The sequence below is a fragment of the Temnothorax nylanderi genome, unplaced genomic scaffold, assembly GCF_030848795.1.
Source record: "Temnothorax nylanderi isolate EJ_2023f unplaced genomic scaffold, tnyl_v1.0 TNYL_tig0263_pilon, whole genome shotgun sequence".
Lineage (NCBI taxonomy): Eukaryota > Metazoa > Arthropoda > Insecta > Hymenoptera > Formicidae > Temnothorax > Temnothorax nylanderi.
Genome location: NW_027249325.1, coordinates 142,195 through 167,229, shown reverse-complemented (window position 1 = coordinate 167,229; position 25,035 = coordinate 142,195). Strand labels below are relative to the sequence as shown.

The window sequence follows — 25,035 nt, the reverse complement described above, 5'->3', positions numbered from 1 at the left end:
CTAAAAATGTTACACGAAAATCTATTATTTTTAAAACTTTCATTTCATCCGGCTATAATTGGCAAACACTCATCGTGACGATTCGACCATTGGTTTTGGTCCTCGTCGTCAAGACGTTAATAATAATCTTTGATACTTATATATATATACTTATATATACTTATATATATAAGTATCAAAGATTATTAAGGTCTTGATGAATCGTCACGATGAGTGTTTGCCAATTATAGCCGGATGAAATAAAAGTTTTATTATATTGGCAATTTACGAATCTACTTTAGGTCTATTATTTTTGATTAGGAAATAACGAATCAATGAACTGTGATAAAATGAGTGCAAATAACGATGAGTGCAATAACGAGACTGATATTCTCAATCAAAAGGACAGTTGTAGGAGAAACGTTGATAAATCTTTGTCTCATGGTAAGACTGTACTTATTAGAGATATTCCTGTATTTGCAGATTATTACAAACGTTATATGCTAATTTGTTTTTATATGGACAGGAGATATTAACAAAACGATAAACTGTAATGATGAATATACTAATAATGAAAACGATGAGAATGATGCCAACTATTCAAACTCTGATTGCCAGAGGAATATTCTTATGCCTATATCTTGTAGTTAATATACATATAGATACAAGAACTCCTATAAATGCAGATTTTTAGAAATATTATATGTATATACCCCATTTTTGTCTTTGTAGTATATACAAGCAATATCAGGGATTCTGATGATAAAAATACAACTACTAATGAGACTAAGAACTGCAGTCCAAAATGTAATTCACTGAAAAGCGTTGACTTATTACGTGATGCCTGTGATGGTGAGTATACCATTATTTAGTAATCCTGTCTTGTAAGTACTAATTGTTATAAATGCTTTATAATCCCTTATCTATATGTTTATGTCAGTAACTATTACAACAATACATTCTAATGAAGGAAGTGGTGGAAATGACGAAACTGAAATCTCTGTCCAAGATTTCTTTACTGAAGAATGTGATATGATGCTTCCTGTAATTGGTGGTGAGTACATTGATAATGTCGAGAAATACTCTAGTAAATATTACCTATTATAAGTATTATAGAGGATTTTGAATCCATCTTTCGATTTCAGATATTAACAGCAATTTGTATGACGTAAATGTAATCAATCAGAGAGATATTGATACAGAAAGCGAAAACATTGAAGTCTCAGTTTCTTGTAAGCAATAATGATTTTCATATTTTATTAAACTTCGCATACTATATATGATAATATATTAATGTGATGAAATATTCCAATGTGCCAACTTGTATATTGGAGCAAAGTATAATAGACAATACTTTACTTTACAACCCAATCAGCAAAGAAATGTTTTTAAAAATATTTTTAAGAACATTTTGAAAACATTTTTGAAAACATTTTTAAAAATGTTAAAAATTATGGGTTAACACACCTTTTTTCATTAAAAAAACATTTATTTTAACATTTAAAAAAACATTTTTTTAATGTTCAAAAACGTTTATTTTAACGTTTAAGAAAAAGTGTTTTTTTAATGTTAAAAAAACGTTTATTTTAACGTTTAAAAGGACATTTTTTCAATGTTTGGAAATGTTTATTTTAACGTTTGAAAAAGTGTTTTTTTTTATGTTACAAAAACATCTATTTTAACGTGTTCTAAAATGTTTTTTTAACGTTTGACAAACGTTAATTTAAGATTTAAATAAATATTTCTTTCACATTAGAGAAAAATTTTTTTAATATTTGAAAAACATCTTCAAAAAATTGTTCTTTTATATATATTTATATTATTATATAGTTGTATGAAAATCTTAGTATTCGTATTATCTTAGTATTCGTATGTGCTCATTGATAGGTTTTAAAACAACAAAGTACTTTATTAAAATTGAAAAAATAAAAATTTTATTTTTTTTATTATATAATTTTAATATATTTCTACACGAAATAATATGTCTGTATGTTATATATATATATTTTTTCTTTCTTACATGTCTAATATATTTATCATATACTAAAAATATCTTTATGGGAGATTTTTTTCCTCATCATTCTTTTCCTCATTGCTCTCATCACTACTCTTATTGCAGTTTTCAGAGTCATCATCGTCGTCATCTGAATGAGCCTCGTTATTGTTGCCGATGTGTCTGTTAATGTTAAGTATATCAGTATTAATGAACAAATATAATTAATGCTGTACAGTCCAATGACTTCTTATAAATCTTTGACTTATAGATATATATCTATATAATAACCATAACCAAATCTGCAAAAAAAATCTTATATAATACTAAAATGTATATTTACTTTTTCATACGAAAAGTAGCCTGAGCTAGCCATGGTCCCGCTTTTCTACCAAACATCGTCTCGTTTATTGTTGGAAATTCCTTAGTCACCGCATCTGTAAGAAAAAATATAACATTATTATAGCAAGAAAAGATAAGTTAGAGTTAACAAGAGTCGAGATTAAAGTTTATGTACATTGGAAATTAGAAATGGACAAATTAGACTCTCTGCGGCAAAGTATACATTCGTGGCTTGCTTTCCCGTGCAGCGTAATGGTAGCAAATCAGCCGTAGCGAAAAGATTAACTGTAAAATAATATAAAATCTTACCGATCATTACTTTGGTTATTCGGCGCTTCGATAACTTCAATTTGGTTCCTCGTTGACCCTTCCAATTAAAAAGGCTTGCTAGTTTATCGTCCAGAACCATCCGAAGAACGGAATTGACCTTTTTCTGAACAGATTCTCCCATAACTGATAAATGTAGGGCATTGACCTATAAATTTTATAAAATTATAGTTTATATATATATATATATTATATATATGAAGATCGAGAGCTCGAGAAAGAATCAAATATCTTACCACTTCCGAATAAAAAGTTTCGTCTTTCTTTAGTCTATGTTCGATTTCTTTTAGATCGTCCAGATTTGTTATTGGAAATTCATCCAAAATATGCACTGCAGTTATAGTAGGTTTTTCAGTTGTAGGTTTTTTCGTCATCATCTCTGTTTCTAAAAAACTTTCTAAATTTTTGTCCGTTTTGCGCAAGTCCTGTTTACATAATAACATTTCAGCTGAAAGTAATAAAAAACAGAATGTTATTAACTTTGTTCTAAAAAATTAAACATTAATCAAATATAAACTCAATTTTGTGAAGTTTCTACTATAATATAATTGGCATAAACCATATTGTGAGCCAAACTAATGTAATAGTGTATTAAAACATTTATTTTCAATTATAATATAATTTTATTACTAAAATAGTAACAACGATATTATCAACATACCATTGAGATAACAAACTGCATCTGCTACAGATTCTAACGTGACTTCTCCTTCAGAGGTATAAGCACATCTATGACTTTTTTTATGTATTTTACATCCTTTGGCACTCAAAGAAAATTTTGGAGAATTGCATATCCCTTCTGAAGTAGCTGTATTAGGCTTTGATTTGCGTACTTCTGTACAAAAGGAACTCTCTTTTGAGAGTTTTACTTCCTCACAGTGTATATCATCATCTTTGTTTTTCGATATTTCACGAACATTTATTTCCTATAAGAAAAAATCGGTTGTTATTTATTGTTATCTAAACATGTTAAAACTTCATCTACATATATGTATAACCGTTTTACCATTTTCTCCACTTTGTCAGTGTCAGACAATGGCCGATTCGTCCGCGACTTGCTCGACAATTTTGGTATTGGTGGTATCAACTTTCGTCTTTTTTCGAAATTTTCTTTGTCCGATTCAAAATGTTTTATTGGTTTCTTCAAGCGTTTCCCTTTGCCTTTTTCTTCCATGTCCAAATATACTTTAGCATTAGGATATTTAGCAATTTTTATGAGCATTTTCATCCCTTGATCATAGTTTTCTGCAAAAATCATGAATTTCATTAATAAGTGCAAGAATGTATAAATCATTGAAAAACAAATTATTTGTCAAAAAATTATCTCATTGTAAACATTACCAATGCCTTCTTGTATCTTCTGGGTACAAAAACAATTCCATTTCAAATCGGCTTTTACACACTGTTTCACTAATTTACGTATTGTCGCTTTATGTTCAGCCATAGGATACCAACTCAATGCTCCCATATTCGTAATCCATGAAGATGGAATAAGATCGTTAAAACCTTCAATATCCTCTTCTTCGTCACTTTCAAAGTAAACAATAGACCACTCTTTCACATCGTCTTCAGTACACATTTTACTAGCAAGTACTGATTTTTCACCAGTAACTTTATCATTTACATCTGGTAAATTATTGTTCATATTTGTATCTGTTGCATTAATTGGATCACTCATATTAATTATCCTTAACTTCTGTGGAAATACAAAAAATACGTACATTCGTAAGATTTTATAATTGTTATTAGATTAACAATATTCAAAGAAAAATTTTGTAATACTATTACGCAAATTTTTTGGGGGAAAACTTGAATATGATTATTTATAATGGAGTCATTCGTAAGTACAAAAATTAGGTGTGCTATTATTAGACTTATAAAGAACTGATGAACCTTTTCATTTAAAATACTGCATTGTTGGGCTTGATAAAAAAACAATCCCAACTCTGGTAATTGTGTAATACCAATTCAATTAAATTTAGAAAAATACACTATACTGTATTTTTTCAATGTGCAATTATTTAAATAAATAATTTTGCAAATATGACTTTATATTCGTAATCAACTATCCAAAATTTCCTATATCTTGTATTACCATTTATGTGCAAAAATGAAAAGACATGGATGAAATATTTTTCGTAGTTCTATATTTGTGCCAAATATAGAATACTTTATACTTTAAACGAATATCAAAATGTTAAATAAATATCAAAACTACACACAATTATATTAGGTATTCAATATTTATAATACATTTATTCCGGTTCCCCTTTAAGCTTTTAATTGTTCACGTTTTAGTGATTTAACTAAATGTATAGAGCTTATACAGTATTTAAAAAAGGGTTACATATTTTGAGAGCAGGTATAGTACTTATTAAAATAAGAATATAAAATGTCCAGTAAGCGGATCCTGAATCAAATACTTGTTGAGATATGGATTAATCTTTACTGTATATTATAGGAGGTGTTCCATGTGTTTCCCATTTATTGTCATATTTTAAATTTAAAAAAATACACATTTTTGCAATGTTTGTACGTCGTCAATGGATGTTGAATACACTAGGTCTTCAAATGATAAACATTGTCTTCTTCTTATATTAATGTTATCTCTGCCAATACAGTAAGGTTTGATCGTTAGTCAGTATTAAGTATTGAGGTTATAAGTACCAGTATATGGGGTTCTTGTAAGTACAGAGTAGTATATACAAAGTATAATAACTATAAATTAAGTATAATAACCCTGTATAATATAATCATAAGTGAATTACTTTTACCTCTAATATTTCTTGTCACAACGGTGATATACGCTTCGTTGATATCAGATACGATAATGCTAAGTATACACTCAGCATGAGATCGTCCCGTATCTATATCGCGAGCCGACGAGTTGCGAGTATCAAATTTCTATAATAGTTGATCCGATCAAGTTCTGAATAAGCCATTAAGATATAATACCAGATAAAGAGAGAAATGAAATGAAATAGAAAATAGAATAAAATAAAAAGAATAAAAATAGAATAAAATAGAATAAAATAGAATAGAATAAAAAATAAATGGAGTGAAATAGAAAAGTATAAGACATAGCATCCGAGGGTCTATTTAATAAGCGTATCACAATGTAAAATGGATGATATGCTTTATTAAAGTGTGTCACAATGTAAAATGGATGATATGCTCTATTAAAGTGTGTCACAATGTAAAATTGATGATACAACGTAACCGTTTTTGTACGGCAACTGTACATATTTTATAGTAATTTCTGACAATGGCCACGTTTTGAGATTAGATAATTTTTTAACTTTAAATATCCCTACGCGGGAACTCTCAGAAGGTATAGTGTAAAAGTCGCATTTGTTAATAAATTCTTTACCAATAACAATTGGAACCTGTAAACGCTCTGAAAAAGCTATATTCTCAACTTGAATGATAGTTCCGGCAATAGTGCCACAGCAATTATTAGGACTTTGGTTTGTTATTTTGAATTTTGGAAGAGCAACTCCACGATACTGACGCGTGCAACCTGGTAACACCGGACCGGTATTATGGGGATAAAGAAACTTTGGAAATTGATTATCTTGGCGATTTTCCGTTAAATAATGAGACTCAAACGACATTATTTCTCCAATTCGTCGTCCTATTTGTTCAAGCCCTACTGAAAAAAATCATGTGAGAACACACATGAGATCTCATATGTGCTCTCATATGAGGTCTCATACACTAACACATATAATTCTCTTATGAGATCTCATATCATGTATCGTGCCAAAATCTCATATGAGATCTGAAATGCGATCTCATATATCATATAGGTTCTACGTTTTATAATTTCATAATGTGTGTGTGAATTGTTGATTAAAAATAAAATATTTTTAATATTATTAAAAAAGAATATAAGAAATAGTGCATATATAAAATAATGATTTGATATTGAACAGTAGAAATCATACTGATAGCTAATAAAGTGAGAAGTAATATTTTAGAAATTTTATAAGTAAATCTAGCAATAATAAAATGTAACTTCGTAACTTTTGAAATGTAATGAACTGTAATTGTTCTAAGTATATGGCGGTCATTATTTTTCTATCTAAAGAATACTAACTTGATATTAATTTTTCATTGATAGTTTCAAATAATGTAATTAAAACATACAATAAAATTAAATATTATTTATTAAATAATATGTATGTACATTTTAAGATAATATATATTATATCACAGTAATAATATTTAAATTACATTAGTAAACCTTATCTAAAGTTTTTAAACTTGCGAGATAAATTGAGGATCTAGATCGACAAACTCGCTCTACATTCGAAAACGGATAAAACTATTCTCCAAGCGTTAAGCATTAAAATACTAAAACCTTAATTAAATTTTTCAAACGTAAAACATTTTAATGATTTAACATTAATATAAAATATTATATTAAAAAAAAAATTTTTATGACTCAGCATAACAAAAGTACTTAATAATAATGAAAAACAACTTTTATGTGACTTTGTAAAGTGATTTACGAAGATCTCTTATTTTATAACCAATCTGTTTGTTTAAGTCTCTTAGAATTTTCGCTTTCTTCGTTGAATGTCCGTAAGTTTTATTTAGATAATCTTTAAATAGGCCTAAACAATAAAAAAGAAATCAATAATTATTTTTATTTTTAAATCATGATTATTATATGTATAATACTTACGTCGTAAAATACTATATTTTTGAGGAGTAAAACGTTTTCTAGGAGACCTATTTTCAAGTTCGGTAGTTATCCTTGATGTTTTGAAACAACGATTTACCAATGCTTCTCTTGTCCACAAAATTTCCAACAACTCTCTTAGAAATACCCAATGACCTCAATGTTTCATATATTCCCAGAAAGCTAAATTTATCATTTTTCCGCAACCAATATATATCTAAAAAATATTTTCGTTGTAGATTTGTCAAAAACATCAGTTAATGTTAAAAGTTTATATACTAGTTATTGCTTACTAATTAATAAACTTTTATTAATCAGAAGCATTGCTTTCATATAAGATAAATAAAATTAAAAATTAAAATAAAACCGTGAATTCGAAATTAGGTAAATTTTCTAAATAATTGTTCATTGTACTATTGATGAAATCGTACCTTTCATGGTGATTATTATATGTTAATAACCATAAAATAGTAGAGAATAAAATAGTAAAATATAAAATAATAAAATAGTAGAGAATACTTGATAGAGAATAATTGATATAATTAGGAATGCAGCGTTCATTCATAATTGTACCTCGTCACCTTCGATGTCATATAACTGCTTTTCTTCAGGATTTACGTCCCTTGTATCAGGACGCATTGAGTTGTCATACTCATTTGCAGCCTCTTCATCAGAATCGTATGGTGCATCTAAATTATGAAAAAATTGACAAATACTGTTTTCACTGTTTTATAAAAGTTTGAGAAGTTTCAAGTTTTATACGTTATTTACTATTTTTTGTTTTTAAATTACACAAGTATTAAATCAATTGTGTAATGAACAAATCTACTACAATTTACAATTCAGGTTGTAATTATAACTATTGAGACAACTTTTTATCAAGTATTTATAAATATACCTACAATAAATATACCTACCTTGTAATTTTAATCGGTAAACCTTGTTTCTTCTGAATCGTGGTCTATGTCGTGGAGTCTCAGTAATTCCTATTAATACAAATTATTCAGTTTAGTCTTATTCGAAATGAATTAAAAAGACATCTATTTAATTTTATAATTTCTTATATGATGTTCTATCATGGTTTATACTCTGATTGTCATTGTGATTTGTATCATCTTCTTGATTTTCAAATATTCGCGATTGTTTTGCTAACATATTGCCTGACTCGTTATTTTCTGTGTCACTTTCATCTTCGGAATGTCTGCTTCTACCCGGCAGACTAATCTTTGTTCTCTCTAAATTCTTTCGTTTTTTCTGTAACATCTAGAATAAATAATAACAAATGAAAATGTAGCTTTAGATAGTAATTGATTAAAATATAAGTCACAATTTTCCGAGATTTCAATAGCAACGACAATATCAGTAACAATAACTGTACCACTGATTGATCATTTTCATCTTCTAAAGACAGGTCTTCAACATTATGCGAGGACTTTGTACATTTTTTGGATTGCGTTTCATTTGAAGGCCTAGGTTGTGGTGATATTTCGTGTGTAGAATGATCTGTTGTATCTTCATCATTGTCAGATAGTGGAACATTATGCGAGAACTTTGTACATTTTTTGGATTGCGTTTCATTTAAAGGCCTAGGTTGTGGTGATATTTCATGTGTAGAATGATCTGTTGGATCTTCATCATTGTCAGATAGTGGAACATTATGCAAGGACTTTGTACATTTTTTGGATTGCGTTTCATTTGAAGGCCTAGGTTGTGGTGATATTTCGTGTGTAGAATGATCTGTTGTATCTTCATCATTGTCAGATAGTGGATTTAAACATTTTCTATTACTTAAAAATTTTTCTAGTTGCTGTTTCCCATTATGTGCTATACCTAATTTTTTTAGTTTCTGTTTCATAATCTATAAGCAATAATACTAACATATTATTTAAATTAATGAAAACTTTTTGAAATTTAAGCAAAATTAATTTTTACGTTGTCAAATATATATTAGGCTCCTAGGTACCGACCGCGGCCATTTTGAAACGTGATGTCAGAAGCAAGAAATTTTACGGTGACAATTGCAAACTACTGTAAAATAAAGAAATCTTTCAATAAAAACACACTACAAATCGTTTTAACACACTACAGTGTGCTATAGCGACCTACAGTGTGTTTTAATCAAAATATCTTTTTATTTGACAGTAAATTGCAATGTAATTTCTCGCTTCTGACGTTTCGATTTCAATATGGTCGGCGAGGGACCAGGAGCCTTAAAACATGTATGAAGAATTTAATGTACTTGTATGATCATTTTACCTTAAACACTTACTTTGATATTCTTTTTTGATGTTTTCTGTTTTTCTTCCATTTTTAATCGCAGTTGTTGAAGAGCATCACTATGGCGTTTTTTTGAAAATTTATATCTCCCTTTTTTATTTAATAAATGTTCTTCACCTTGAAAAAAAATTATTTTTCATAAAAAATGCATGTTTTTTACTTCATGAATTTTATAATTATTTATTACAATTTATAAAAGTTTGCGGACAACTAATATTTTTGTATATGTAATATATAAATGTAAGTAGTTGAGATAAACTGAAATTACTGATATTTACAAAACTTATTACTAATTTTAGAATTTTATTTATTTTTTAAAGAGATATCAATATAAAAAAATATTTAACAACTCTTAGAAGTAATGAGTCATTACTAATGACAAATAAGAAAGTAAATCTTTAAAATATGCTACGTATAGATTAAATACATTTCAGACTCATAGCTTTTTGATAACATTCTCAAAATTTAAGTCAAAGAATTAAATAAATACCATTATAAGATTTATTATTAATTACTTTTACTTATATTTATGAAAAAAACATGAAGAAGTGTTTTAATTATAAACATATTATATTAATGGCTGTCACTTACTTCCGACAGATAATACCTCAGCTGGTGATAGATGAAAATTGTTCTTCTGATTATCATATCTTTTTACATAATATGGTTCATTGAAACAAATTTTCCCATTAAAGTTTTCTATATCTTTGGTAGATATGATCTCAACTTTTCTCCTTTCATCGGAATAGAAACGAATAGCAGCATGTGTTGGTTCAGATATTGCTATCATATTCGTATCCATAATTACCTATTAGGAAAAAATGATACATTATTATTGCTTAATATTTTATATGAAAATGTAAGAACATATTTTATGATACAAAATTTAGATATAATTATAACCATTAATGGTTACAATTGTAGTCAATGAAACAGATATATTTTATTAAAAATAAAATAATATAATAATACCTATTATCCTCGATGGTATCACAGAATTTGTTTTCTTTGACGAAGCCTTTTTATTCTGTTGCTGTTACACATTTAACCCGCGTGTTCGTAAAATTCGTGATTTCACATTCACAAGTTTTCTATGACCGCTGTTACACGGCGCCGTTAATCGGGTTTAATAACATCGGTAGTTCTTAGACTAGCCAATCACACTCATTCTTCAGAAGAAGGAAATAGCTGTGATTTGCCAGCCTAAGAACTACCGATGTTATTAAACCCGACGTGTAACAGCGGTCTATGACTGCGTTCAATTTAGCGCGTATTACATCCTGTCGGATAGGACCTGTCCTCGCCTCTCGGGCTGTGTTCCGATATTCACTGCCAGTACTGCAAATCTATAGTTTATGTCACGCACATTATAAATTTTAGGTACTGACAGTGAATTTCGGAACACAGCCTCGGTAGCATTTGGTAATATGGGTGAGGGAAATAGTGGGGATGGTCTCGTGACGCACGTCGCACACACAAGGATGCCAGCAGCCAGACTGGCGGTTTTCGACAGCCACTGCCAGCCAGTGGTGGGGATGGGCAGAGATGCCAACTTTACGTTTCAGCAGCCAGCTTCGAGCGTCGAGCGGTAGAAGAAGATAGATAGATCTCTGCTGTCTAACCGACAATCGGAAAACCGCCAATCTGGCATCCTTGGTGCAAGGGGCTTTAAAGGAAAAATTTTTAAAGGTTGCTGATGCAACTTTACGTTTTGAAATAACCTCGCTCCTAAGTGGGCATAAGATATCGCTATTTGGCCGTATTGTGTCTCGGCAGAGATCAGGTGCCAGAAAAATTAAGAAGAAGAAGAATAGTGCTTCCGTGTATCATGTTATCCTTGTTGTTCACCAGTTAAACAAATATAAAAATTCATTGATACATGGTATGTATAACACATGGTATATAATTTATAATTTTTATTATATATTATTATAAAAAGTATGTACATATCGTTAATGTTTCACAATTTCCTTTTTATAGGTTAACGTTCACATTACCTGGAATTTTTTGTTATTTACCTCTTATACTTTCTTTTGAATTTAATAGGTGAGTGTTGATGAAGAATATAATAAATAGTTTTTATTATCTTTGAAATCAACTTATAATGATTTACAAATGTAATTAATAGCCGTATGTTTATTCAATTTTTTATCAATATATTAAATAATGAATATCTGTGAAACAATTGTACATAATTTTACTATTTCATGTACGTATCAGAAAATATTTTGATAAGTTATTAATATCTGAAGAAATATCGTTATATTTTATTAATTCAGTTAATACGTCAAATAAAAAAAAATTATTTTAAAACTAGAAATTACTATTCTTATTTATCGGTTACTATGGAGAAATATTTTAATCATTTTTAATTTCATACATTTAACAGGAGAATAAGAGATGTTAAATAATTCATTGTTTATACACTCGCGTGCTATGTGTTCAATTCCTCTCGAATATTGTTGTATGGTTTATAAATTTATTAATAAACAATATTAATATTGTATTGTATGTAGAAAATTCTGCACGAATTATGGTTGAGAAACATCCCAGAAGATATAAAAATTATTTGCGCTCATGCAATATAGAAGATGTTAGTCCAAGGATTAAGAAAAGATTAAAATATAAATCTGTAATGCCAGCATATAGTCTTGTAAGTAATTGTTAAGTAAACCTACATTATTTTAACGATTAAAGGTTTCGTCATAAAATTGAAACATATCCGTGCTGGGAATGGCCCATAATAGTCGAATAACTTATTAAGGTACAACACAGCTGAAAAATGGACTAATTATTGGATTTTTTGCATATGGTAGAAGTAAGTGATTTTTCTTTTTTCAATTTGTTTCTAAGAAAATGTGTAATAATTACTTTTATTTATTATTTTTTGCAAAATCAAAAAATATCAATCGATCCTGTAGGAAAAATGAAGAAAAATGTGTCTACAACATTTCTTTGTAACAGATTTACGTTTGCCTCAAACAATTAAAGATATATATCACAAACAATTAAAGTGTAATATCTTGTGACGAAATTCTTCGTATAAAAATTCCTGATGGTATCTTCCTCATTGAATATGTAGACGAATTAGCAGCTTTTATAGAGACAACCCAATTGCGGTGAAATAATGTGATTTGCCCTGTTAACTTCTGGACGGATTATTTTTTTTATCAGTCGTAATATAGTTATATCGATTTTTACACGAAATCGATTGGATTGAAATGTGGAAATTGGTACCAAAATTAAGACTGAATCAATTGAATTTTTATTGGTTTTAATCGATTTTTTCTGCTTTTTGTAATAATACCTACAAACAATAGTTGTATAAAAATCACAGAACCTTATATTTGTAATGTCTATAAATTATATTTCATAATGCCATTTTTATCCAATCGCTTTTATAGTTCTCAGTGAGATACTTTCATATACCATGTAACAAGTTATAAAAGTAGCTACTAAATTAAATTTTTTTCAAAATAACATTTGTCGAATACAGCGAATAATATTTATAAATAAAGTTTATTATGAAAATAAAAATAAATAAATATTAATCATTTGTTTTAGAATTTTGAAGACGTCGATAATGCTACAAAAAGTCATCAAAATGTTGAAATGGAAGGGGCTCATTGCACGAATAGTAATACATCTTTTAATAACGATGTCGATACAATGCACGAAATTTTAAATAATGACGAAGAAATGGAAGAAGTTGAACAATTCATCAACATCATAGATGAAGAAAAGAAATTTATTGACGATCAACGTGAAGTGCTACAGGATTCAATTCACAATATTCATGAAATTCAGCAAATAACAAATGTTAATTCCACTGATATCTATGATGACCAGGTTAACAAATTTAATAACAAATAATTTTTTAAATATTATTTAAATAACTTTTCCATTCATTCATAATGCTCATCTATATACAAATTTCAAATTACTACTATTTTACTGGAATGTACTTTTCTAAAAAATTATTAATTATTCAATAATATTGAATATTATAAACACAAAGTTGTTTTCTGATTACACTACAACAATAATTAATTAATAAGCTTTCTTTATGACAAAGTCAATTGTTAAACATGCTTCAATAAAATTAAAAAACAATTTCAAAATGTATTTAATAATAAATAAAAAATGTTTCAGATTTATTGTAGAAGAAGCCAACAACTGGAATGGGATGTGAATATATATGACGATTTAAGAGATTACGATGATAAAGATAATGATATTTGCCGCTCACGAAATTTAAAAGATTTTATTTGTAACGATAATTTTTTAGCTTGTATTGATATTTGTGTTGATAAATCAAGAAGCGAAATATTTTTGATGGTTCTTGAGCATAGCTTAAGACATAGGTCATCTTTAAGTGAAATATGTAGTTTACTGAGACTTATTAATACCATTTTTTCACGAACATTGTTGCCTGATACAAGATGGATATTTGACAATATTGTAAATTCGAAAAGTACATTAGAGTATCATGGAATATGCCCTAATTGTAGTAAATATCTTGGAAAAATAAGAGATTTAAAATCTTCTATGACTTGTGAAGTATGTTTAGGAATAGTTGAATTTGATGGTCCATCATCTTCAAATATTTTCTTACTCATTGATCCAACAGAAAGTATTAAACTGTTACTGGAAGATAATCAACAATATTATGAATACATTGTAAAAGAAAGAAAATATGATGGAAGAATTAGAGATATATTTGATGGCAAATGCTACAGATCTTTTGTAAAAAGTTTACCTACTAATGAAAGGCACAATTACGTCACAACTATTTTCAATACTGATGGCGCACCTCGTTTTGAATGCTCCCAGTACTCTATCTGGCCTATATATTTACAGTTGAACGAAATTCCTGTTGAATCGAGATTAAAACGAATCATAACTTGTGGTATGTGGTTTGGCAAGAACAAACCTGAAATGACAGCCTTCTTACAACCTTTTACTGACACAATAGTTCGATTATCAACGGAAGGTATTGATTGCACTATTAATAATGAGAAGCGTTTGATTAAAGTCTACACTTTAATTTGTTGCGTTGACTCGGTTGCGCGGGCTCCTATGCAAGGAGTTAAATTGTTTAATGGACAGTATGGATGTAATTGGTGTTTACATAAAGGCGAGTGGTACGAAGGTAGTATGAGGTACCCCATTTTACAATCTTGTCCAGAAGAAAGAACCAAGAGAAATATGATTGAGTTTATGACAAGGGCTACAATCGAAGAATGTGACGATGTTTATGGAGTGAAGTGTACTTCACCTCTAATCAATTTACCTTATTTTGATATTGTACAGGGATTCGTTCCTGATTACATGCATTCTTGCCTTAGTGGTGTTGGAAAGCAAATCACGAAGTATTTTTTAAAGTGCATGATAGAAACATCAACAGTGGAAGAAATGAACAAAATTCTGTTACAGATAAAAGTTCCCCATCAAATAGGTCGATTGAGTAGATCTTTTGATGATATTAATCAGTGGAAAAGTAGAGAATGGGAAAACTTCATTCTTTATTATAGTCTGCCATTATTTCGATTGACTTTAAATGAACGCATGGTGAAATATTGGATTTTGTTTGTTGAAAGCTTGCATACATTACTAAGATGTGATATAAGCATTAATGATTTGAATAAAGTTGATGAAGACTTATACAAGTTTGCATTTTTAACAGAAAAACTATTTTCAAAGAAAGGTATGACTTTTAATGTGCATCAACTTTTTCACATATCACAAAGTGTTCTTAATTGGGGACCTCTTTGGGCTCACTCTACGTTTCCCTTCGAATCTGCAAATCACGATACACTTCAAGCAATTTATTGCGCAAAAGGTGTAAATTTACAAATCGTCCGTTACATTAACATGCAACATAGTGTGCATGTTTTACGTAATAGTATATACCCTCATGCTTCACCTTTAGTAATCGATTATTGCGAGGAACTGTCGACTAAAAAAATTCAAAAAAGTTGTAAGCTAGCGACAGTAACATATTTAGGAAATGGAACAAGTATCGATAAAAATACCTTAAAAGATTTTAATGTTTGTGTAAAATCTACAATAGTATACGAAAGAGTTGTAAAAGAAGGCTGTCTGCTTATGTCATCGACAAGAAAAAATAAACGTTCTGACAACAGTTTCGCAATGCTCTCCGACAATACCTTTATTCGAATACTCTATTTTTTAGTAGATAATAAAAATAAAAAAGAAATTACTCTTTGTAATATTGTGAATACATCAACTTCAATATGTAATTTTTTAATTTTAATACGTAATATTGGAACTGAAATTATAGCTATAGAAACAAAAAAAATTAAACAAGTATGCGTTTTTATACAAGTACATGAAAATTGCTATATAGCAACATTGCCAAATAGTTATCATTATTAATGTATTTACGTATAACACTAAACATTTTAAAAATATCGTTGAAATATTAATTGTATTGTAAATATTATTGTAATATAGACAAAATAATCACAGGAATCTTATCAATACCGTGAGCATTTCAAATATCACATTACACAATATACAAAGTATAGAAAAAAAAGTAATATGTTCAATAGTATCCATTATATCATTTATATCAATTGTATTAAATAAAATTATATCCTTTTTTAATAATATTAAAAATATTTTATTTTTAATCAACAACTTTTATTATTTTTGCACCTTTTCACCAAATATTTCAGGATATAAAATTCTACAATACTATTTCGTTAACTATTATATCTGATAATTTCTGTAAAGATCGTACACACGCATGCACGCCGCATACACACAAATTATGAAATTATAAAAGTAGAACCTATATGATATATGAGATCGCATTTCAGATCTCATATGAGATTTTGGCACGATACATGATATGAGATCTCATAAGAGAATTATATGTGTTAGTGTATGAGACCTCATATGAGAGCACATATGAGGTCTCATGTGTGTTCTCACATGATTTTTTTCAGTAGGGAGTGGCTTACTGCGTCCTCTGACTTTTTTTTCTCTTAATGTCCTGCATAAAATTTTCAAAAGGAAATGCAGATATCGTATCTAGGGAGAAATCATCTAACTTGTTGACAAAATAATCTGCATCTTCAGCTATGTGAATGTTATTATGGAAATTGTGGGTAATAAAATTTTTATCGTACAATATTGCAGTCGACTAAACAAAATGTCTTAAAAGAGCTTTAGCAAATTCACGAAGTTCCTGCTCTTTACAAAAATTCGCGTTTAATAAAATTCTTAGTGCAAAATGAAATTCTAAGAAATGAATATATTTCTCTTCACTCAGAACATTTTTGAGAACAATTGGCCCTAGATACAAAATAAATAATCTGAATTCCGTTCCTTTCCACCGTAAAACAATGTACAGCTCTCTAGGTTTTCTCGCAAACTCTACGGGAATATAGCGTTGAAACCGAACAAGAAGGTTTGAGATTAATTCAATTTGAGCAGCCGAAAGTCTATGAGGAATTGCTCCCTTGTACCACATATTCACTATCAACGAACGCATTACGCCAAGGCAATCCAAGTGTAAATAGTCGAGAATAAAATGACGCACAAAATTTAAACCCGCAATTCTAGTAAGAGGAGTATCTCGGCGACGAAAATTCGGATCTGTCCATTGTATAAAATCGTCACAAGTGCGAGCAGGACTGTCTAAATCAATGAAGATTCGTCGATTGTCTGAGGTGACACCTCGAACAGTACACCTAGTGCAGGAATGAAATCCTGTATGTGATACGGTTCCCATAATATAACTTTTCGCTGGAGCATCGCAAACAAAATAAACACCATCTAACTGTGCAGTATGATTCTCAAAATGAAGGCCATTCTCATGGAGACTATTAATTTCAGTTATAAAATCTGTTAAATAATCTTCTAAATTTACAGGTTTTTCTTTACCGTAATAAATTCCTACAGGAAATACTTGTTTACGCAATTCTGGAACGGATACTACAGTGCATAATATAGGATACACTTGATCAGGCGAACTTCTAAACAGAGGTAATCCATCAATGTTTATTAATAACTTAAAAGAATCTACGGTTTTCAAATACTTAGGAGCAATTTTTAGTAATTGTTTTTGCAATCCAATGTGTATGTAATAACCAGGCTCAACAACTTTTTTAATTAATTTTACGTCTGTTTTCAGCAGTGTTCGTGCACTGACAGAGAATCTGGATTCTAATTCATCAGCAAAACATTCGTGATTTTCTTTTAAACCTTTCAATAAGGCTGAAGTGGCTTCGTGCGTTATATTATATTTTAAAGCCCAACCGCGGAGAAATTTGAGCACTTTTGAGTTAGCAGAAACTGAATTTGTACTAGATCCAGAATAACTCGAATTAGATGGTGAATCCGAATAGTGGAAAGGATCATTAGGGTCAATATTTTCATATAAAATATTATCTTCTCTATAATCATCGTTATTCTCAAAATCAAAGTGTTCAGAGTACTCAAAATGATCAGAATTATTAGAAAATTCAGAATGGTGAGCAAGTTCAGAATGATGAGAAAGTTCAGAATGAGAAAGTTCAGATTCTTTTTGATTATGAAGAGAATCTGGTATTACGGAAGTTTGGCTTTTAATGGAAGCATGTGCTTGCTGAATATGCGATTGATCGAATTCAATTGAAGAATCTGTTGAATTGAGTTCTTCTACAACTTCAAGATTTACTTTCCGCCTTTTAACTGACTTGGAAAACTTATGAAACGGTATGTTTTTTGGCATGTTCTGAAATAAACTGCAAGTAATGGAAAAAAATATAACAAAATTAAAAAAAATGACAGTATAAAATAAACTATAGGAAGGAAGGCTGGCCGATACAGATAAAAAGGATAGAGAACGAAGCTGCATACTTTGGACTGACTTACCAGTAAATGTAGCTAAGACCTACACTACGACATAGTATAGACCTTAGGCACAGTTAATGTATATACGAGTTGTCAAAAATAGAATGAAATAAGTCAAATAATAAAATTGTTACTGTTATCTATACCGTTGTTATTATTATCAAACGATATTATTTATTATTTGACAGTTGTTAGAGATACAGTTGCATTAATTCTGATCCACCGCGCGTCGACACGGTACGATAATTCTGAGTAAGTCCGCGGTGACAGCACCTGCCGGGCACTCGTGAACTTGATTCCCCCTCCATGTAAGATACTATCTGTTCATACGAAATTCGGCAGAACTGCCTCGTGCCTCGTCGCGGATAGATTATAATCCCGACTGTTCTCATTAGCGAATCGAAGACTCCAGCATTTGACTCGAAGTCCAAAAGTGTACGCAATCATCAGCTGAAATAAAGTCAACGTGTTCTCCATCAGTCAAAGTGTGCTCCATTTATTTATCCGGAGGATTACCTCGCCGTGTCTGAACAAAATTTGGTCCTTCGAGCCGGATGTTCATCGGCATTAGTTCAACGGCGGCCATCCAGACGGTATTTCGGAGCGATCTGACTGGCACATCCTATAATAACGCAGTAAGTGGCGTTTACGGAGGAAGTGAGAGCCAAATTGACCAGGCAAATTGATTGCGAATGAAGAAGTTAGTTCCTTCGCGTGGCGATGTGTGGGCCTCGCCAGACAACCGTCGCACCTCCGAACAAGTGATCATCACGTGCTTGGAGCGTGTTTGAAGTTCACGCGTCTGCTGTATAGAAGGACGTAAGGAAGTGATCCTTACGCGTTGGAGCGTGATTGGAGTTCACGCGCCTGTCGTATAGAAAGACGCACGGCGGTGATCATCACGTGCTGGGAGCGTGTTTGGAATCACGCGTCTGCATCACAAAAGGACGGAAGGAAGTGATCACGTGCTTGGAGCGTGTTTGCAGTATATACTCGAAACAACAAGTTCCACACCGCGTTACTAAACGGTCGCCATGGAACACCAGCTGAGGGAGCAGCGTGTCACGATCGGCCTTATTAGCCGTACCGTGGAGAACTTCAAGAAAGTCGGGCAGAAGAACTTCACGGCAGCGATTATTCGTAATCGACAGCAAATCCTGAAGGAACATTGGTCACGGTGTCAGCGTCTCCATGTCAACATCGATGCCGGTGCGACTCCTGAGGATCGAGAAAAGGAGCCATACTTCGTAGACGACGAGTTTCTCACGGCAGAGGAGGTCTACATGGCTGCATCGGACTTCCTGTCCGAAGCTTTAGAGAAGTTCACTAAACCCGTTGCGAATTCGACCAGTATTAACGACTCATCTATTACGACCGAGAATAATTCGACTATGATTCAATTGCCTCGTATATTATTGCCAAGGTTCTCGGGTCGATACACCGATTGGGCGAATTTCCGCGATATCTTCGAATCTTTGGTGGCGAATAATGAGTCTCTTTCGAATGTACAGCGATTACATTATTTAAAGTCAAGCCTCATCGATGAGGCTAGTCTAGTCATTAAAAATATCACTGTAACCGACGCAAATTACCGAACCGCGTGGTCTGAATTGAAAAGTCGATATGAAAATCAACGCGCGATTATTGCTTCTTACCTACAGACCATCTTTAACATATCTCCTATGAAGTCGGAATCTGTTGCTGCATTAAAACTTGTTCGTGATACAACTAATGATGCTCTCTCCGCATTGCGAAATTTAGGTAGACCGGTAGATACCTGGGACGATTTACTAGTTTTCAATACTGTACAAAACTTAGATCCGCGAACGCGGAAGGAGTGGGAACTGAGCTTAGGCGATTCCGTTGAGCAACCGACCTATAAGGATTTAAATAGTTTCCTTTCTACTAGAATTCGAGCATTGGAAGCTGCTAACAGTTCCATTGATAACTCGTCTACAAAATTTAACCGTTCAGCTGGAACTAAGTCCCATGTATCCGCTGTGTCTACATCGAAATGCTTATCTTGTCAGTCATCTCATGCGTTATCACAATGTACTCAATTCAAATCTCTTTCTTCTGAACAGCGTCGAGCGTTTGCGAAGCAGCAACACTGCTGTTTTAACTGCTTGCGTACAGGGCATTTTCCTCGGGATTGTCCATCTCAGGGGCGTTGCACCCGCTGCAAACGTAGGCATCACACTTTGCTGCATTACGAGAGTGACGTGGAGGATAATGCCACTAAGGTAACCACTCCGACAAAATCTCCCGCCTCGGGCAACTCGGTAAGTGACACGACCTCGACCAATTTGTCATTAAAGGTTCACACTGCTGGGAGACAGGGAAATAAATGCTCTATCTTACTGGCTACTGCCCGAGTGCTCGTAAGAACCCCGAATGGCAGATCTTGTCGTATTCGGGCGTTAATCGATCCGGGTTCAGAAGCCACATTTATTACTGAAAGGGTAGCGCAACTGCTAAAGGCAAAGCGCCAAAAAACCCACGTAAAGGTCTCCGGTTTAGGGGGTCAATCAACGGGTACAGCTAATTACACGGTTTATCTGAATTTAAGCTCATGCAACGGCAACGGCCCGTCAATCCCAGTCAACGCGCTGGTTTTTTCTACGCTCACTTCGTATTGCCCTGCTCAATCTATTTGCAGTCAAGAGTATCCTCACTTGCAAGGACTACACCTTGCCGACACTGATCCCTCTAGCCGAGAATCTATCGGAATGCTGATTGGAGCGGATTTATATGGCTCTATCTTGTTGGATGGCCTACGACGAGGACCCAGTGATACTCCGGTGGCTCAACATACCATCTTTGGATGGATACTGCTTGGCCCCGTTAGCGAGAATCAGTCCGCATCTCATGTTAGCACGTTACATTGCTCTGTTCTCCCAGATGTGGATGATTCGTTAAAGCGCTTTTGGGAAATAGAAGAGCCTCCTAAAGCCTCCACCACTTTGAGCGAGGAGGAAAGACTGTGCGAGAAACACTTCTCGTCCACTCACTCTCGATTGCCAAACGGCCGATATATGGTACGACTGCCGTTTAAAGGTATATCTGTCGATTTAGGTGACTCCTTTCAGACTGCGTCTAAATGCTGGGATAGATTAGAGAGACGCTTAGCACGGAATCCTAAATTGCATGAGGCGTATAGTGAATTCCTTCGCGAATACGAAGACCTCGGGCACATGAACCCAATTCTACCACACGAGACAGCACCGGGCTCTTCTTTCTACATCCCGCATCACCCCGTTTTCAAGGAAAGTACGACCTCACCCTTGCGAGTAGTCTTTAACGCCTCAAGCCCTACTACTAATGGGACCTCGCTCAATGATCACCTTATGATCGGGCCCAAGCTTCAGAGAAACCTTCCTTCGATTATAATGCGCTGGCGAAAACATCGTCTAGTTTTTATCGCGGACATTGCAAAAATGTTCCGCCAAATCCTTGTGCACCCGGCTGACACTGATTATCAACGGATTTTGTGGCGTCCCCATCCTGATTTACCACTCCTGATTTACCGCTTGTTAACGGTCACCTATGGGACCGCTGCGGCCCCATACCTTGCTATGCGAGTCTTACTCCAACTATGTATTGATGAAGGATCTCTTTATCCTCTGGCAGTCGTTGTTTTGGAAGAGGATACTTACGTGGATGACGCCTTGTTTGGAGCAGACGATGTCTCCACCATCTTAGAAATGCGACGACAACTGATTCTCTTATTGAAACTAGGAGGCTTTCATTTACGGAAATGGGCGACAAATTACGATGAGCTCTTAACCGAAATTCCTGTTTCAGATTGTGTTAATCTAGATCAACTCCCTTTAGAGGAGGAACCTTCCATGAAAGTGTTAGGTATTAACTGGAATCCCCAGCTAGACTGCTTTAAATTCGACTTACAGCTTCCCACCTTAGAAACGGTGACTAAACGCTCGGTGTTGTCCGTTATTGCTCGTATTTATGATCCGTTGGGTTGGATTACCCCTGTCGTGATTACGGCGAAGATACTTATGCAGGAACTGTGGATTCGACGTATTGACTGGGACTCTGCATTCCCCGCTGACCTTGAGGAGCGTTGGACTTTGTTTTGTCAAGATTTGCTCCATCTAAAGCCCCTCTCGATACCACGCTGGACACAGCAAACCAATTCTACACTTGGTTGTGAACTACATGGATTTGCTGATGCTTCCACTCGCGCCTATGCGGCGGTAGTGTATATACGCGTCATTTCGTCGTTAGATAATTTTAACGTAACACTCCTCATAGGGAAGTCTAAGGTGTCGCCTATCAAAACAATAAGTGTTCCCCGCTTAGAATTGTGTGCGGCTGTATTGCTTGCACGACTTGTAGAATTTGTACAAGGCGCTCTAAAATTAGGTCAAGTCCCTACCTATTGCTGGTCTGACTCCATGGTCACACTTGCTTGGCTCAAACGCCACCCATCCTATTGGAAAACGTTTGTTGCAGGTAGAGTTTCTGATATTCAAACTCGTATACCATCAGCACAGTGGCTTTATGTAGACACGAAGAATAATCCTGCGGACTGTGCGTCACGCGGTGCCACCGCCAAGGAACTTAAGAACCATCCACTCTGGTGGACTGGCCCTCCGTGGCTGCGTGCCCACTCCACTTCCTGGCCAGACCAGCCCGTAACCTTAACGGCCGACGTTAGTTCGGAGGAACGCTCCACTCCAGTACATCTAACTCTAAATGAGAATGTAGAGTGGGACTTGCCTTATAACGTTTCGTCATGGCCGAAACTTCTTCGGATCACCGCTTATTGTATACAGTTTAAGGATACCCTTTTTTCGCGGATAGGCGGTAACAAGATGTCTCCCGCTGATTCATCTTTGAGCGCTAATATTAAACGAGCTAGACAGTTTTGGATTGGTTATGTTCAAGGGCTTCACTTCTCGTCAGAAATTCAGGCTATTAAAAAGCAAACAGGGTTATTAAAGTCTAGTAAATTAAAGAATTTGAGTCCGCTCTTGGACTGCCAGGGGCTCTTGCGTGTTGGTGGGCGCTTGGAGCGTTCTCTGCTGTCGTATAATGAAAAGCATCCTCTCATCTTACCACGTCATCGTATATCCGAGCTTATAATTGATCATGCTCATAAACAGGTGCTCCACGGCGGACCACAACTAACGTTACGAATCTTAAGGCAAAACTTCTGGATATTAGGCGCTCGCAATCTTGTTAAACATCACATTCACAAGTGTGTTGCTTGCGTTCGTCAAAGAGCATTGCCAATGGAACAGCTCATGGGTAATCTTCCAGCCTCCCGAGTCAAACCTACCCCCCCCCCCCTTTCAACACTGTGGAGTAGACTACGCCGGACCAATCCACGTATTACCTATTGTAGGCCGAGGTCAACGCATCCACAAAGCATATATTGCGGTATTCGTCTGTTTAACCACCAAGGCCATCCATCTAGAATTGGTAAACGATTACTCAACTAATGGCTTCTTATCAGCGTTTCGAAGATTCTCCTCACGCAGAGGTATTCCCACATTGTTATTAAGTGATAATGGTACAAATTTTCGTGGAGCGGAGAGAGAGCTTGCTCGTACCTTTAGAGCTCTAGCTCGTAACCCGGAACTCGCCGCCCATTTGGCCTCTAACGGCATAACTTGGCAGTTTATTCCTCCCGCGGCCCCCCACTTCGGTGGAATTTGGGAAGCGGGCGTGAAGTCGGTAAAGCTCCACTTAAAACGTGTAATTGGCTCGCACACCCTATCGATTGAAGAACTTATTACCTTATTGACTCAGATTGAGGCGTGTCTAAATTCGCGTCCCATCGCTCCTCTCACCGATGATCCGACAGACCTCACCTCCCTCACTCCAGGTCACTTTCTAATAGGGGGACCATTGGTCACAATTCCTGAAGAGTCCCTCCTCGACCTTAAGGAATCACGTCTTAGCCGTTGGCAGCGTGTGCAACGCATGCTTGAGCAGTTCTGGCGTATTTGGTCAAAGGATTACTTACATACCTTGCAACAAAGGTACAAATGGCGAAAGGACCAACCTAATTTAAAGGTCACTGATTTAGTTATTGTGCGCGACAGTTTGCTCCCTCCGTCGAAATGGGAGCTAGGACGAATTGTTGCAGTGTTTCCGGATGTCGAAGGACGCGTGAGAGTTGCTGAGGTGAAGACCCTCACTCGTATAACTAAACGTTCTATCACTCAATTATGCAGACTTCCTATTGATCCTATTGACAACGAAACACTGAAATAATTGTCGCATGTCGGGCGGTACCATTCGTTGCCCGACTGTACCATATAGTTTGACTCATTACGTTAGTCGTTAAGTTGAATCTATTTTGTAAACTGTTGAATCGTTCTGCGTTAAGAATAAGTAACAATTCTATCCTAGGTTAAGATTAGGTAGACTAAGTTGTAAATAGCTTGTTTCGTACCGTACGGCTACGAGTCGGGCGGTTTGTTAGAGATACAGTTGCATTAATTCTGATCCACCGCGCGTCGACACGGTACGATAATTCTGAGTAAGTCCGCGGTGACAGCACCTGCCGGGCACTCGTGAACTTGATTCCCCCTCC

General features: G+C 33.7%; 3 protein-coding genes and 2 long non-coding RNA genes across 9 annotated transcripts; 3 read left to right on the top strand and 2 right to left on the bottom strand.

The window, feature by feature from the left end:
• Positions 1-1,886: 1,886 nt before the first annotated feature.
• On the bottom strand, positions 1,887-25,035 carry LOC139780128 (uncharacterized). The gene is made up of 8 exons (XM_071718634.1): positions 24,895-25,035; positions 3,983-4,337; positions 3,648-3,886; positions 3,303-3,567; positions 2,878-3,089; positions 2,624-2,789; positions 2,316-2,409; positions 1,887-2,155 (listed from the first exon to the last, which is right to left on the bottom strand). Exons 2-8 carry the CDS (start codon positions 4,317-4,319, stop codon positions 2,035-2,037), a joined length of 1,434 nt encoding a protein of 477 aa, XP_071574735.1. The 5' UTR covers positions 4,320-4,337; positions 24,895-25,035; the 3' UTR covers positions 1,887-2,034.
• On the bottom strand, positions 6,793-11,023 carry LOC139780127 (uncharacterized). Of its 3 annotated transcripts, none has more exons than XM_071718633.1 (10): positions 10,883-11,023; positions 10,578-10,638; positions 10,197-10,413; positions 9,598-9,722; positions 8,707-9,186; positions 8,417-8,591; positions 8,246-8,314; positions 7,902-8,017; positions 7,332-7,545; positions 6,793-7,260 (listed from the first exon to the last, which is right to left on the bottom strand). In XM_071718633.1, exons 3-9 carry the CDS (start codon positions 10,405-10,407, stop codon positions 7,486-7,488), a joined length of 1,236 nt encoding a protein of 411 aa, XP_071574734.1. In that variant the 5' UTR covers positions 10,408-10,413; positions 10,578-10,638; positions 10,883-11,023; the 3' UTR covers positions 6,793-7,260; positions 7,332-7,485. The 3 variants fall into 3 exon arrangements, with proteins under 3 accessions (XP_071574734.1, XP_071574732.1, XP_071574733.1); XM_071718631.1 differs by having other exon boundaries at positions 10,578-10,705; positions 10,883-11,004; XM_071718632.1 differs by having other exon boundaries at positions 10,578-10,696; positions 10,883-10,968.
• Positions 11,349-15,750, top strand: LOC139780130 (uncharacterized). 3 transcript variants are annotated; one of them, XR_011720135.1, is made up of 6 exons: positions 11,349-11,487; positions 11,586-11,651; positions 12,122-12,258; positions 12,370-12,423; positions 13,170-13,454; positions 13,758-15,750. It is a non-coding gene; the product is annotated as an uncharacterized lncRNA (long non-coding RNA). The 3 variants fall into 3 exon arrangements; XR_011720133.1 differs by lacking the exon at positions 12,370-12,423; XR_011720134.1 differs by having other exon boundaries at positions 12,122-12,423.
• On the top strand, positions 17,378-18,613 carry LOC139780131 (uncharacterized). Its single transcript, XR_011720136.1, has 3 exons — positions 17,378-17,621; positions 17,770-18,332; positions 18,425-18,613. It is a non-coding gene; the product is annotated as an uncharacterized lncRNA (long non-coding RNA).
• Positions 19,505-22,404, top strand: LOC139780112 (uncharacterized). Its single transcript, XM_071718613.1, has 2 exons — positions 19,505-22,331; positions 22,379-22,404. Exons 1-2 carry the CDS (start codon positions 19,505-19,507, stop codon positions 22,402-22,404), a joined length of 2,853 nt encoding a protein of 950 aa, XP_071574714.1.